This window comes from Pteronotus mesoamericanus, unplaced genomic scaffold, assembly GCF_021234165.1.
Source record: "Pteronotus mesoamericanus isolate MK-2021 breed Mesoamerican mustached bat unplaced genomic scaffold, CSHL_Meso_final contig_182, whole genome shotgun sequence".
In the NCBI taxonomy this organism is placed as follows: domain Eukaryota; kingdom Metazoa; phylum Chordata; class Mammalia; order Chiroptera; family Mormoopidae; genus Pteronotus; species Pteronotus mesoamericanus.
The window spans coordinates 5,693,127-5,709,122 of record NW_026555078.1 but is presented as its reverse complement, the minus strand read 5'-3'; the positions used below and the strand labels follow the sequence as shown (position 1 = coordinate 5,709,122).

Below are 15,996 nucleotides of genomic sequence, written 5' to 3'. Positions count from 1 at the left end.
TCTTGGCAAGGCTCCTGGAGGTGACAGTCTGCCGTCTTCCTCCCGCCAGCAGCTCAGCCTGCAGCGGGATCCGCAGGAGCTGCGGGAGCCCACCGGGTGCACCGCAATGGGCTCCGCAAGCCTCAGCATCCCCTGGAACCAGAGGGGCCTTGCCGCAGCCCAGGCCCGGGGCTCAGCGGCCCTGGCCCGTCGTCCCCTCCAGCAGAGGGCGGTGGCGGCCAGCCAGCAAGCTCAGGCCTCACTCACCCCACATGCGGGGGACTCTGGCTAGGCCAGCCCGGCCGCGGGGGACCCCGCCCCTCCAAGGGAGCTAGGGCTCTGGAGGGTCGAGTGGAGCTTCCGCAACAACTCCGGCTCCTCGCTTTTCCCCGTGGAGGCCTCGGGGGCGCCCAGAGGGGAGGCCTCCCGGGGCCCGCGGGTCCTGGAGCAGGGGAGGAGGGCCCTGCAGGCCCCGCAGAGGCGGGCCAGGTCCCGGTGGGTGGTCTCACTGACGAAGCAGTACAGCACGGGGTCAGCCACGCAGTTGAAGCTGGTGAGGAGCAGGGAGAAGTGGTAGGCGTTGAAGACGCCCCTGGCGAACTGGCAGCTGGACTCCCAAAGGCTGCGCACGAGCAGCAGCACGTGGTAGGGCAGGAAGCAGGCCAGGAAGATGACCATGGTGCTGAGCACCAGCCGCTGGATCTGGTCCTTGCGGCTCTTCTGGGTGCCGTGGCTGCGGTGCACGGCCCGCAGGATGCCCCGGTAGGCGGCCAGCAGCAGGCAGAGGGGGAAGAGGAAGCCGACCAGGAAGCGGTAGTAGTTGATGCCGCGTTGCCACGGCTCCAGCGGGTAGTGCTCGAAGCAGACGCGGTGCTGGTTCCCGTCCTCCACCACCTCCTTGTGCATGAGGAAGTAGATGCTGGCCAGCAGCTCCTTGGCCCAGATGACCACGCTGACGCCGACGGCCGCCTTCAGGGTGCGGACCTTGTGGAAGCGGAAGGGGTGGGCCACGGCCAGGTAGCGGTCGATGGAGATGCAGCAGAGGAAGCCCACGCTGATGTAGATGTTCTCGTAGAGGAGGATGCCGCACACCTGGCAGGACAGGTCGCCGTACAGCCAGTTGTCGTGCTGCAGCACGTACTGCAGCCAGAAGGGCAGCGAGCAGATGTAGAGGAGGTCAGCCACCGTCAGGTTGCACAGGTACACGCCCAGCTCGTTCCGGGCCTTGATCTGCAGGTAGCCGAAGTAGAGAGACAGGCAGTTGGCGGGGAAGCCCACCACCAGCACTGTGACGTAGACCACCGGGGCCAGTGTCTGGTGGATGGTGTGGTCGATGGTGCAGTTCATCGAGGAGTTGTGTGCTGTGATGTTCCCCATCTTCGGGCCGGAAGGGGCCTCACCGCTCATGGGGCCTGTCTCTCTGCTGCCATGTTGTTCACAGGATGTGGTTCAGGCTGTGTCAGAGGCCGGGCCTCATCGTGGTCAGTGAGCCTGTGACAATCGAAGGTGGGAAAGGCTTAGAATTGCAGAAGCGAACTCTTCTAAAGCACCGACGCTGGGTCAGGCACCACTCTACGGGCCTCGCTTAATTTAGAGGATGGCCCAGCCAGTCAGCTCCAACTCGACTAGGACCTCGGAAGACGGCTTATGTCTCTCCATTGTCCTCCCCTGGCTTCCTGCCCCTTGTGTATCTCCCTGGTCTTATGAGCACAGCCCATCCTAAGCCCAGCTCTCCAAGGAAAGCTGAAGGTAAAGGTCGATTCCAACCTACTGTACATGCAGCAGGGAGGGCTCAGCCACTGTCTTCTATGGCAATTAAGTGCCATTCACATTGTTCCCGGTTGCTCACAAGAACGTACCAGGTCACACCAAGGCCACAGTCCCTGCTGGGGGCCTCTCCACCCAGCACAGAAGAAGCCCAGACTTGCCCACATCCCCTAGTGCTCTGGCAGGAGACGAGGGCCGAGCTTCCCTCGGGCACGGCCTGGACTCCTGGGTCTTTGTCGGCAGCTGCTAACCCTCCTCTCTTCCATGGAGCTCAGGGGCTCAGCAGAGGGAACAACGCAGGACCAGGCACTGGCAGCCAGGAGCACAAGGCCGAGGTCAGCCGCCGATAGGCTGTGCAAGTCGGTTACCTTTCTGAGCCTCAGCTTCCTCCTCTGTGAAGTGGGGATAAAACCGCCTGCTCTCAGGGCCACGTAAGATGACGGATATCAAAGCGCACAGCACTTTTTCTAGCTGCGAAGAGGTGGAGTGAGAGGCGATAGTCCCTCTTGCTCATATTAGTGACTCACTCGCGTATTACTGAGAGCTTAGCAAAGAAGAGGCTGTCTGTACAAATAAGTTTGAACAAGACAGAACACAATTTTCGGTTGTGAGCCTACTTTATAAATTAATATATCAAAATCAAAGGCCTGCGCCTCTCGATGTGATTTAACACTTCCAGTTCAGATGAAGAATCGGGCTGTGTCTAAGTCAGGATTTCTTTCAACCTTTTTTCTTTCACAAACATCCTCCCAAGGAGCCTTTTTAGATATTTTTCCCCACCCCACTCCATGAAATTTTAATACCTCAGGTTTTCCGCGCATCTGTTTATGCACCATGCCCTTGGGGGCGATGGCAAATCACTGTAATAGCCAAGGTTTTTCTCCCCTTCCGAGAACCAGCTTTCACTACCACTTCCCACCCCGCCCCCAGGACACACGGTCTGCATGGCAAATGCCAGACCAGTGGGGCCTGAATTAGGCGGCTTGGTGGCAGCAGCAGATCAGCCCCGCCCTGTACCCTCTCTTCACCACAGAGTCAAGCTGGGACTCTGCCCAGAAGAGAAAGCCCTCAGAGCTCAGGGCCAACATCTCATCACCGGCTGACCAGGCACTCCCCTCCCCAAAGCCACCCCGCTGCAGGCTCAGCCGCGGCCCCCGCCCAGCCCCGTGGCCCCCTGAGCCAGGGCGCAGCTGGGAGAGGGTACAGCGTGCTGGGAAGGGGCCCAGACACATCAGTCCAGCAGCTCCCTGCCTGGGCTTCACAGAGTATGACCTGGAGGGGCTCCTCTGAGATCAAATGCTCAGTCTTATAAATATATAAGTAAGCGCATTTTTTCCCCGGGGGGGAAGGGCTTGCAGCTTTCACTATGTCTCTAAAATGGGCAAGAGACGGGCCTGGTCCAGAGCCGCCCCTTCTCGCCTGGGCTCCCCCACAACCCAGCCCACCCCAACCCCAGCCCTCCCACACAAGCCTCCGACCCTTGTCCGTGTGACACCCACAACGCAGACCCTCCCTTTCCTTGCTTACAACCCACCGAGGCGGTTTCTTTTCACACCTGGGGCAGAACCGAAACTCCTCACGGGACGTGCAAGGTCCCACACGGTCGGACTTGGCCGCCGCCACCGCATGCAGCCACGTGGGCCAGCTTCCTGCGCCCCGCGGTCGCCCGGCCTGGCGGCGGGGCTGTGCACCCCCCGGCTGCCTCTCCTGGCCTGCTGCCCCCGCCCCGCCCCACCTCGACCTCCCTCCCAGGGCCGGCGCCTTTGCTGCCAGGTATCAGCTTAAATGTCACCTCCTCTCCCCGTGAGGTCCGCCCCGGCACCCCGCTCTTAGCAGCCCCTGTCCTGCCACCATCCCACCGTCCGAGTGGATTGCTCCCCAGAGTGCACGCCAGGAGCTGAGGTTTTTCTTGTTTCCCTGTTTGCTTCTTGATGATCCGTCTCCTCCACAAGAATGTATATTCCACTAGGGCAGAGGCCTCGTGCCCCTTGCCAAGGGCTAGGCATATCACAGGCGCTCGTGAACACTTCTGGAAGGAATGAGTGACTGCTACCTCCCCATCTTACAGGTGAGGAAACTGAGGTCCCCGAGGGGGAGTGACTTGCCAAAGCCAGCTTGAGGAAGCGGGCGCTGGTGTTAGAATCCAGGTCTCCTTGCTCCATGTCCCGCCTCCCTGCCACCTCCAGTCCCTGCCTGAGAGTCACCCCCACCTCTCAGTCCTTGGGGCCCCTCCCTGTCCTCTCCAGGACACAGGCCTGGGATTTCAGTGATGGTGGGAGAGGGGCCGCTTTCTGCTGTCGTTTTTAATTGCAGTAAAACATACATAACATAAAATTTACCATGTTGACTACTTTTAAGTGTACAGGTCTCTGGCATTAAGGACATTTGCACTGTTGGACAACCGTCACCCCCATCCGCCGCCAGCTCTTTGTCTTCCCCACTGGGAAAACTGCGTCCCCACGCAGCACGGACCCGCATGCCCCTCTGCCCCCAGCCTCCTGTTCCCACCCTTCTGCTTCCTGCCTCTAGGAATGTGACCGCTCTAGGGCCCTCATAGAAGTGGGGTCGCGCAGTATTTGTCTTTCGTGTGACGGGCTTACTTCATTTAGCACAATGTCCTTAAGGCTCATCCACGTTGTAACGTGTGTCAGAATTTCCTTCCTTTTTAAGGCTGAATGGTATTTCACTAGAGCATAGCCTGCCTTTTGGTTTTTCATTCCCTTGTCAATGAGCATTCGGACTCTATCTACCTTTGGCCTTTGCGAATAGCTGTGAGCACGCGTGTACGAATCATCTATCTAAGCGCCTGCTTTCAGGGCGTCTCTGAGGGGTGGGGGGCCATACCCAGAAATGGAATTGCTGGGTCATATGGCAATTCTATTTTTATTTTTTTGAGGAACTGTCATTCTGTTTTCCACAGTGGCCGCACCATTTTACATTCTCCCCCACAATACGTGGCGGGGTTTTCTTGTGTTTTGGCTTTTTGTGTTTTTGTGCTGCTTCCGTGTTTTGACGGCGAGAGGAAGGGGACAAGGGGCAGCTGCAGCCTGTGGCCCCTCGGCTCTTCCCGCAGCCCCGTGAGCCAGGAGGCGGCCCTGCCTGTCCCCGTCTTGTCCGCTCCCCTGTCTGCGACTCCCACCCCAACACCTGGGCGGCCAAGCGGGTCGCCAGGCCGATCTGCGAGGATGTCGACAGCGGCCCAGGGCTCCGAACCATCCCCGGGGCCACCCAGCCAGGCCCTCAGGCTCTCCATAGTCCAGGTGTAAGCACCCGCAGGAGGATAAAACTCATTCACAAGCACAGGCCCTCACACGTCAGTGAAACAGGAGGGCAAATGGAGCCACGGCACAAACACGTCCTGTCAGGTCTCAAGAATTCCTTGAGTCACCAAGCCCGCGGACTGCTGCGCACCGGTGTGCGTGCACCTGTGTGCGGGGTGGCTGGGACACAGGCCCCTGGCTGCCTCTCTCCTAGGCCAACAGCAAGCGAAGCCTGGCACCAAAGTCACAAACAGCCAAGGATGCCGGGCAGGGAAGAAGCGCTGAGTACGCTTCAAGCCTACATTCACGGTGGAGCAGGAAGAGGGTTTTGATGTTCTAGCCCGTGCTCCTTGCCCTTGGGTGCACCTGAGTCACCCAGAGGATTTGTTACAACAATGATGGAGCCCCACATCCGTAGTTTCTGACCCAGTGGGTCCCAGATGGGGCTGGAGAATTTCCAACGAGCTCCCAGCCGACGCTGGGGCTGCCGGCCTGTGGGCCACACGTGGAGTAGAAAGGGCTCAAAAGGTCTATATTGGGAGGAGGCTCCTGATCAAGTGTCCTCCCTGAGTTCTCAGGCCGGGGAGCAGAGGTGGCTGGAAGGGGACCTGGAGACCTGGTAAAACCCTGTGGTCAGAACCAGGACGCAGCTTGTGGGAGGCCAGCAGCCCGATTCAGGTTTTCAAAATAGCGTGACGGGAACTGTACTTCAGAACAAAATGACTGTACTCACACTTTGTGTCTGCAAAACCTTTTACAATTCCCGGAGTGTTTCACGTCTGCCCTCCTGTCCGATCTTCACAACAGCCTTGTTATTTTCCCCATTTTAGGGACAAGGACACTGAGGCCCAAAAAGACGGAGCGGCTTGCCCCACAGTCCGGCACCGCTGGTGTCACTCAGTAAGCGTCTGCAGAGCCTCCGCACGGCCCTGGACCGACACGGCGGACTTGGACAAGGAAGAAACGGCTCCCCCTCAGGGGGCCTCCCGTCTCGTAAGACAGGAATGCCACATGCACAGTGACCGCCAATGGAGGCAGCGGACGGCGGGGCCTCACTGGCCGCCCTCCTACTCACATTTAACGTTGGCTTGTCCTCTCCTCTCCACACACGCTCTCTGTGGGATGGACGACAGCTCCTCGGCGGGTTCCACCCCGTCTGCACTCTCGGGGCTCCCACACCTCACCACCCTCCCCAGGCGGCAGGTTGACATAACCAGCTTCCTGTCACCACGCAGGACACACTCGGTGAGGCCCACCCTGCCTCTGTCCTCTCCTCCCCTAGTCTGCCGCCTGCCCCGTCACTCAAGTGGGATGGCTGGCCTTCAGCTCCTTCCCTCGTCTTCATCCACAGCATCCGTGTAATTACCCAGCTCTACTATTTTCTACTCCCAAATAGTTCCCTCATCCATCTCCTCCTCTTCAGCTCCCTCACCGGTGCCCCAGATTGGCTTGGTCAAGACTCCCTCTCCAAAATCCGTCCCACGGCCTCCTGTCGGATTCCCTGTCTCTGTCCCACCACCCTCAAAGCCATCCTCTGACACACAAATCTAACCAAATCACTCCTGAGTCAAACGCCCTTTAACCGTTTTTCAATCATCGACCAGTCTGTTTGTTCGTCCGTCTGTCCGTCCGTCCGTCCATCCAGCCGCCCGCTCTCCCATTCGCTTATTCATTCACACAACAAATACTTACTGATTATCTTTATTACGGAAGGCGCTGCACTGGACACTGGCTCCTAGTGTTACTCAAGTTGCTTTTAGTCTCATGGGATTTGTGAGAAGAAAAGCAAACCTGTTCCTAGGAAGAGCACAGGATTTTAAGGGAGTTCATTAGAAGGAACCCAGCCCAGCCAGAAAAGCCTTCCTGAGCAGCAAGGTGGGCTAAGACCAGGAGAAGGGGAAGGGCTGCCTGAGCAGAGGGGAGCGTCTGCCTGTAGAAACAATGTGAGCAACAGATCAAATCCGAGAGAGAGAGAGAGAGAGAGAGAGAGAGAGAGAGAGAGAGAGAGCGAGCTCCCTTGGGGACTGAAAGGAGCCTGGCGCGACTGGAACTGGCTGCGAGGAGGGCACAGCCCGCGAGGAGACGGGGAGAAGCTGGAGCAACTAACAACTAATCAGAAGGTGGTAGGGAATAGTCAGGGACAACTCTGAGATGTGCCTCAGTGCTTAGTCCTGATAAGCTCTAAAAAATTACTTGTCAGATGGACGGATGGGTGAAGAGGTAGGTGGGTAGGCGGGTGGATCGGTGGTTGGATAGATGAGGGGATGGATGGAGAGATGGGAGTAAATGGGCAGAGAGATGGATGAATGGGGTGGGGAGATGAGGGGAAGATGGATAGACTGGGAGTGAATGGGTGGGTAGATGGGTGAACGGGGTGGATGGAGGGGTGGGCGGGCGGAGGTGTGAATGGCTGGATGGGCGGGTAGGTGCAGAGCCGGTGTGTGGCAGGCACATGGATAGAGGGATGGGTTAGTGGGTAGGCAGACGGATGGATGGCTTGGTAGAGAGGTAGATGGCTGGGCGGGGGAGGGGTTGAGGTTGGGCCTGGGATGGCAGAGATTTCATTCTTAGAAACAGAAAAGCGACAGGGAGGAATCACTGTGGCCTCGCCTCACAGCCTGGCCCCTGCTCTGGCCACCCGAGCTGCTCCGAGGGTCCTGCTTTTACGCCAAGGGCTTGTCACGGCCAGTCCTCCCTCTGCCAGTCCCTGAGGACAGGCACCCCCACGCGGCAACTACCCTGCCAGGAGCGGCCCTTGTCTATCTGGTCTCCATAGGAATCCTGCTTCTCAGGAGTCAGGAGACACAGTGGGTGATGCAAAAGTGTTCTGTAAAGGAGGAGATGGGGGAGGGATGGGAGAGCGCGCCCCAGCGGCCGAGAGCCTCCCAGGGGCCAGGCCCGTTCCTCCCCGCCCCATCCTCACAAGGGCCCACTCCCCAGGCGAAGGAACAAAGCTGGGGCTCAGAGAGAGACGAGCGGACCTGCTCCAGGTCCCACCGCTACAGTGAGCTTGGCCCGCACTGCCCCTTACGCCATGCTCTCTTTCTGTTTGTCACGATTGTCACCGGGCAGCCACCCTCCACCTCCAGGCTTCACCAGGCTCCGTTCCTTATAGATGCCACCATGAAGGCCACCAGGCTCAGTCCCCCTGCCCCTGCAGGCTGCTCTGCCCCGCCAACCACTTCCTCCACACCCACCGAAGAAAACCTGGGCGTCCAGTCGCGGTTCCCCAAGTGCGGGGGCTGAGGGGACCCAAAACAAGGAGCCACTGCATTTACTTCAGGCACTTCATCACCCAGCTCAGAAAGAGAGACCACACACAGGCAACCCAACACTGAAAAGCAAACCTTTAGACAAATGCTCATCGGCACAGAGGTGTCTCTGAGGATTTTAATGACCAAGGGAACGTAAGCTCTGAAAGGAAAGAAGGGCCTCTTTGACGCAAGGTAAGAGCCTCCACACGTTCCAAGCCGGGAGGAGGTTCCCCGGGCTGGCATGGAGCCGGGACCCAGACGGTGATCTAATCCATCACCGTCTCCTCCGCGGGGCACACGCAGGCGCGCAGACAGTTACTCACAGCGCCCGAGCAGCCCTGCTCTTGGGAGCCCGGACGGAGCCCACGGGCAGGGAGTTTCCTGCAGGCCCAGCGCCTCTTCCTTTATCTGGCCAAACCTCCACTCTCTTTAAATAAGGTGGTTTCATTTCCTAAAAGGGTGGATTTCAGAGGCTGTTGATATTTCCCCCTGGGGTGGGAGGAGAAACCAGGGAGCATTTTTCCTTAGTCCCTGTTGTTCTCCCAGATAGCCCGGCCCCAGCAACAAGACAGACTTTCATTTCTAAAGGCCTTGGCACTATTTCCAAGTTCAATTCCATCTGGACTCACGAAGTTGCTGTGACTCAGGTGGGGCTGGCCCACCCACTTCTCAGAACCTGAAGCCCAGAGAGGCTAATGCAGTTGGTCAAGTTCACGCAATAAGCCAGGTGGGTCCAAATCCAGAATCCAGACATGGAGCCACCAACTTGCTGCCTTTATGCTTTTTTGACCACAAACCACAGCAAGAAATGCACTCGACATTGCAACCCAGCATGCACATGCCTCACTCACATGCACGCACACGGAAACAAACTTCCCCAAAGCAGTACTTACTCTACCCTTGGCGATGCACTCCGATCGTGGCTATTCTGTTTCGTTTTTCTGAATGCAGGTCATGAGCTACTGAAATCATTTGCTGGCCCTCTAACAGGTCATGATCCTGTTTGGAAACAGCTGGGCTGACCCCCACCGGCTCAGCCTCTGGAACCCGGGACGGTGATGGCCTCTCAGCTGGGTGAGGAGTGGGCAGGCAGCAGCAGCCAAGGAGAGTTGTCCAAGTGGGAATCCTGGGTCCTCTACAACTGCTTCACGGCTGAGCTCTGCCCTCAAACCTCAAACAGCTCAGCTTCCTCCAGCGGCTCCGGGGAGGGGTGCCTGAGGAAGGAGCTGAAAAGCACCTTACCCAGCCCGGCAACCCCCGACACTGGCAACCCTGCCGCCGGGACCCACGCCCCTCCTCCAGAGATTCCCCACAGCCCGCGCCTCCCAGCTCGGGCTAGAAAACCCCAGCTGGAGGCTGCCCGTTCCTGAGCTGAGGCAGAATCATGTGAACTCGTCAGTCCGATCCGGTGTCAGGCTGGCGGCTGCCCAGGAGCTCTCGCTGGCAGCAAGTGGGGCGAGGGCTGCTCCCTCCACCGTCCACGCTGCTTTCCACACGCCCCGGGGGAGGGAGCAACTTTCCAGAGAGCATTAACGCCCGAACTGGGGACAGGGGACCTTGGGAAGGGGGGCATGCAGGAGAAGCGGGGTACCCAAATCCTACCCATGAAACCCCTTTGAGTACCTACAGGGCCCTGGGAGAGGAGACCCAGGCGGCTGGACCCCTGCGCCAGCGGCCCTCTCTCAGACAGGCTGGTGCTCAGGTAACTTGAGAACAGCACAGACCCCAGCTGGAGACCAAGACAACAGGCAAGGGCGGGGCCCGCTGGCTGCTTCCACTCCCACCCCCAGGCTCTCACCCCCGAGCCACCAACATCTCGGTCAGTGGGTCCCAGGTACCTTAGGAAAAACCTGGAGAGCTTATAAAAATAATACCGATGCCCAGGCCCCACCCTAGATGAATGAAATCACACTTCCTGGAGATGCGGTGCCGGCCCCCGTCTCTCAAAGCTCAAAGCTGGACGATTCCAGCGGGCAGCCGAGTGCAGCAGCACTGATGTGCGTGTTGGAGCTGCGCTGGATCCTGCGCTGCACACCAGTGGCACGGGGGCATCGGAGGGGGGCTCCGGGCCACAGACAAGGCAGCCGCAATGCTCTTCCACAGCGCAGCACCCCCGTGGGGAGTAAGCTCTGGTATCACGGGGTCTCCTGGCTCTGGGAGCACTTACTGAACCCCCTCAGCACAGCAGGGCTGATGGGGGCCCTAGGGGTGCCCTAGCCCGGCCTCCTCCTGGCCCAGGTGGGGAGGAAGCTCAGGCCCAGCCAGGCAAAGGCTCTCAATCAGGGCCTCACAGCCAAACCATAGAGCTGGGGTTCTAAAAACCTGCTGCCGACACCAGGAGCCACGCGATTTTGGCAGGACCTCCTCTCTCCTTGGAAGCTGCTCATAGCATATGTTGCTAGAACCAGGAAGCCAACGTCCACTATGCACAGGGGGTCGCTGAGGATGTACGTGCTCCCCACTTTGTTACGTGGTCTGTGAGACTTGTCTTCTCCAGAGAGCAAATCACTCTAGTCCGGTCGGGGGACTGTATTGGTAAGGATCTCGGGAACATCCCCTTCTGAGGGCCCTGGGCCCTTTTCAACGGTCTCTATGTCAGTTACTGCAAAGGCTGTGCCTTGTTAGAGCACAGCCGTGTTCACATAGACACAGGTGCTGACGTGGCTGGCTTTCCCCCACGTCATACGAAAGGACGGGTGGATCAGGAGTGAAGGGTCAACTTTGTGGGGAATGCCTGGCTCCCCCTAGGACACAGCGGCCAAAGAGAGCACCCTGACTCTCTCTACAGGGCAGGTGGCCTAACAGGCACACACACAGGTCGCCTCCACCATCGCTGTCTATACCTGGAAGAACCGTGGATGATACTGTGTCCCTTCCTCCCCCTAAGAGTCCCAAGCTGCCCCGGGCTGTCCCGCCCTCTGCCAACTGTGCGCACTGCCTCATCTGCAAGGGGGAGCCTTCCTCTCTCCAGGGCAATGGTCCCCCTTTTCCTCCACTGAGCCTCTGCGGCTGCGGATGGGAGGAAGCTGCCCTCAGTTTCGCTCAAAGCAGCTGCGCCCGTGTCCTCTATGAGATGCCCGCTCGGTGAGAGAAAGAGCAGCCCAAGCTGCCTGACTTCGGTGCTAGGATTTCTTCTTTAACCTAAAACAGGAAGGGAGGGTGCGAAGCCGTGGTGACAGCACGGGCAGTGGCCTGCGGGGACCCGAAGACCCATAACCTTGACTCCCCCAAACCTCTCCAAGTAAGCCTGTAACTAAGTAAAAGCAGTGTGTTTTTAATAGAAACGTAGCCTCAAGAGAAGCCCCCTGGCCCACCTCCCCCCGTTTAAACTTCTCTCGTTAAGTCCAAAGTGCCAGAATCTTGGAGGTGCCGCTGAGTAGACAAGGCTACCTGGTGGCACGCGAGAAGGCTCAAGCCCTGTGGGTGCGGGGGCCACACGCGGGATGCCAGGCCCACCTCTGTGGCTCCTTCCATCCCGGAAGACAGAAGGGTGTGGAGTGGGCCCGGCCCACCACTGGGGTTCTTCCCCGCCTCTCTCTCAGCCTCGGGGACAGCGGTCAGGAAGCATGGCAGGCACCCACCAGGATGACAGAGCCGAAGGCTGGCCTGAACCCTGGGTGTCCCTTCTGCCCCCACGATAAACATCTGCTCCAGGACCTCGGCTCTGAAGGGCTGCTGGGCTTTTCTGAGATGTTCTGCAGGCTTCTTTGAGGACAACAGGGCCCCAGACCACAGGGCCTTCGGGCACCCACTGGCCCCCAGAGGTCCGAGCGGCCTGGGTGTCCTCACAGGGAGGACTCTGGAGGCTGCCCTGAGCTGGTGGCCCGCGCAAGGCCTCAGCACACGGCAGCAGCCCTGAGCTCACGGGATGGGGGCTACAAGCAGGGGCTCCGGGCCAGGCTGCAGAGGTCAAGTCCCTGAGCTGCTGCTGTCTGGCTACGTGGCCTTGAGAAATCGCCTTCCTGGACAATCAGTGGACTTCTGCGAGAGTCGGAAAGATGGGATCCAACTAGTGCCTGGCCCTTAGTAGGTCCTCTGTGTTGCTGAGGGTGCCATGACGGTGAGGACAGTGGTGGGGGTGACAGCGCCGCTCCCTCAGGCTGGAAGGCCCACCCCGCGGTCTGACTGTCCCTAGAAAAGGCGAAGGCGGGCCAACTTGGCAAGATGCTTGTTTTGGCACATTACCTTATTCCCAAGGCCACTCTACAGATTTGGAGCTGGTCAGGGCGGAGGCCTTAGGGGACTCCTGAGGGCTCTGACAGGGACAAGAAGTGTCCATGGTGAGCTATCTGCTGTCTGACTGCAGGGACCTTGGCTGACTTGTGTCTTGAAGGCCGACCTTGACCTTCCCTGGGCCTTCCACTTCAGGGCGAGCCCGCAGCAGAGGAGCCGATGCGCTGTTCAGGTTCAGGAGCGGCCAGGTGTGAGTTAAGGGTGGCTGGGAGGCCCAGAGGGGGGCCCACAGAGATCCTCCCAAAGAGCCTGGCACCATGGCCCCGCCCGCTGTGGTGAGGGAAGAAGCCACCTAAGGACCATTTGGGGAGCACGTGCTTTGTACCAGGTACTGTTCTGTGTGCTTCCCAAATGTTCCGTTTTCACCCTCACATTGACCCCGTGAGGCTGGGTTATCCCTGCGTTATAGGCAAAGTGGCTGAGGCTCTGGGAGCGCCAACAACCTGCCTGGGGCCACAGAGCTGGGAAACGGTAGAGTTGTTTGACTTCAAGACAGGGCTCTTGGTTATTCTATCAGTTTCCTGCTGGAGCAAAGGACCACACCCCTAGTGGCTTAAAACAATGCAGATTTCTTCTCTTACAATCCAGTGGCCAAAGTCTGATATAGGTCCCGCTGGGCTAAAATCAAAGTGTTGGCAGGGCTGCATCCCTCCTGGACGGTTTAGGGGGAAATGGACTTCCTTGCCTTGCCCAGCTTCTAAAGGTGTCCAGGATTCCTTGGCTTGTGGCCCCTTCGTCTTCAAAGCCAACGGTGAATTGAGTCCCTGTCACATCATTTCACCCTGCCCTTTGCTCCCATCGTCACATCTCCTTTGACTCTAAATGTCCTGTCCCCCATCTTCCACTTTTAAGGACCCTGATAATCACACTGGGCCCACCTGGTAAGTGGCAGAGCTGGGATTCAAGTCAAGGTCCAAATTAGTTGTTTTTTAATGTGTGTGTGTGTCTCCATATCCTGTCTGGAAAAAGTCTAGCCATTGATAATATGGTAACAGTTTGCGTGACATTGATGTAACCTGGCAGCCAAGGAGAATGGACTGGAATGCACATGTGTGAACAATGATGACTTCACTGTGCTAGTCAGTGGGGGTGGTAGATGCCATTGAGTGAGCATGTGTACTGTGTAGTTGTCGCACTCAAGTGACTGAGAGAGCAGAGCAACGAATCCGCATTAAATTTTGCATTAGGCTTGAACATTTCCTCTGTGGAAACTATTCAGAGGATTCAGAAGGCTGCAGCTGTGGGCAACTGGTGATTTGGCAACTTCATTACGACAACGTGCCCGCTCATGCATCACGTCTCATGCAGAGTTTTTTTGGCAAAACATCAAATCACCCAGGTGACTCAGCCTCCCCTACAGCCCAGATTTGGCCCCCTGAGACTTCTGGCTTTTCCCAAAACTAAAATCACCTTCGAAAGGAAAGAGATTTCAGACCATCAGTGAGATTCAGGAAAATACGACGGGGCAGCCAATGGTCATTGGAAGTGTATAAGGTCCCAACGTGCCTGTTTTTAAGGGAAGTGAGGCCTCATTGTCCTATGAACAATGTTTCTTGTATCTTCTTCAATAAATGTCTCTATTTTTTATATTACATGGCTGGGTAGCTTCTGGACAGACCATACATACACATATGCGCGCATGTGCACACACACACACATACACACACACACAATCCTCACCTGAGGAGAAATTTTTTTCATTGCTTCGAAGGAGAGGAAGGGAAAGAGAGAAACATCAGTGCAAGAGAGAAGCAGTGATGGGCTGGCTGCCTCTCATACGCGCCCAGACTGAGGATCATAACACACTTGGAGTGGGATTGAACCCTCAATCTAGGCATGTGCCCTGACTGGGAATTGAACCTGCAACCTTTTGACTATGGGACGACACTCTAACCAACTGAGCTGCATGGGCCAGGGTGAAATTAATTGCATTTTAACCATTACCAATGCAATGCATGGGAATTTGTACAATTATTTGTAAATGTCTGCCTTCCCTCTCCATAGCAAGCTCTGGAATAAGGAGATGGGTCTGTTTTTTCTCAGCCAGGGAGAATGGTTCTCTGCCAAAATAAATGCACAACAAAAATGTGTTGAATGTCTGAATGACTCCACGAACCTAAACTCCATTTATGTCTGTAGCCCACCTGGAAGGCCGGCGTGGCTGACACTGAAGTCAGGAGCTAGCAAACTGCAGGAGACAGTCGGGATCCATGATGAAACAACAGGAAGCGGGTCGGTTGGTTTTGACTCTGAGGGCATGGGTAGGTGGCGGTGTGTGAAAAGGCATCACATTGGAAGCTTACTCCTAAGAGACTTGGGTTTCTCTCTGGAAAGTCTGTGGTCTGTCTGAGGAGGTTCGAGCGGCCGGGGGCCTCCTTACTGCTCTGAATGCCGGAAGCACAAACCATAGGCCCGAGGGTTGCCATGGTGACGGTAGGCCTGCTGCCCCCACCGGCCTGCCTTCCCACCCTGAGTGTTCCAACCCATCAATTAATAACCTACTAATGTAGGGCAACAGCCACCCCAGACACCCAGGCAGTAGTCCTCTTGAAAAACAAGCAGACTTCTCCAGGGACCTAAGAGCTGCAGAGATGCTTGCTGCACTCAGCCAGGGCCACCTGCTAACATCCAGCTTTCTGAATCCAACCACCCTCTCCCTGGCTTCTCTCCTTCGTTTTGAAAGCAAGGGTTTGGCGGAGCTGGGGACTGAAGTCTTACGTCCCAGGGAGACAGACACGAGAGAAGCCGCCATGAAGGATGCTTGCGCCCTCAGCTTTGCAAGGCCCATAGAAACTGATCCTGCCCCAGGCAGGCTCCGTGATAAGGCCTCAGGCAGGGATATTTGTATCTCTGCTGGTTTTCTAGCAAAGATGACTTAATTTGTTACCATGGCACCTAAGGAGAAAAAAAATAAAGCAAAAGGGAAGACTTTCAAGTTTCAGTAGACTCACGATGGTTGGGAATTGTCTGAGGCTCTTTTCATTGAGAGATGGGATTGAAGCCCCCTCCCCTTGAATCTAGGTGGATTCTGTGACGACTTGACCAAAAGAATGAAGTGGAAGCCGCACTATGCTGGCTTCTGAGCCCAGGTCTGACCCCACCTCCTGTCTCTTGCGATATTGTCCTTCAAATGTAGGTGCGCTGCTGGGAGGAAGCCCAAGCGGCCTCTTAAGAGTGGCCACGCTGAGAGGAGCCAGGACCCTGGCTAACAGTCCAGTTGAGACCAGGGTCAACTGTCCTCTCACACATTGTATGATCTTAGAAGAAGATCCTCCAGTCCCAGTGGGGCCATCTCATCACGTGTTGCAAGGAGCAGAGTGAAGTCACCCTCCCCACAAGCCCTGACCAAATCAGAGATTCACGAGCGAAGTAGAGGACTGCTGTGATTTTAAGCCACTATCTCCTGAAGTGGTTTGTTATGCAGCGATAGAGAACTGGAAGGTAAGTATTGTTTTACTCCAAAATCACTTGAGGGCTTATCATGTGTCATAGTCATTCATAAG

At 57.1% G+C, this 15,996-nt stretch overlaps 1 protein-coding gene across 1 annotated transcript; it reads right to left on the bottom strand.

Moving 5' to 3' along the window:
- Positions 1–267: 267 nt before the first annotated feature.
- On the bottom strand, positions 268–9,481 carry GPR68 (G protein-coupled receptor 68). The gene is made up of 2 exons (XM_054567146.1): positions 9,154–9,481; positions 268–1,470 (listed from the first exon to the last, which is right to left on the bottom strand). Exon 2 carries the CDS (start codon positions 1,384–1,386, stop codon positions 268–270), a length of 1,119 nt encoding a protein of 372 aa, XP_054423121.1. The 5' UTR covers positions 1,387–1,470; positions 9,154–9,481.
- Positions 9,482–15,996: the final 6,515 nt, after the last annotated feature.

Coding starts and splice junctions, on each gene's coding strand:
- GPR68 (XM_054567146.1), bottom strand. CDS start 1,386: ATGAGCGGTGAGGCCCCTTCCGGCCCGAAGATGGGGAACATCACAGCA.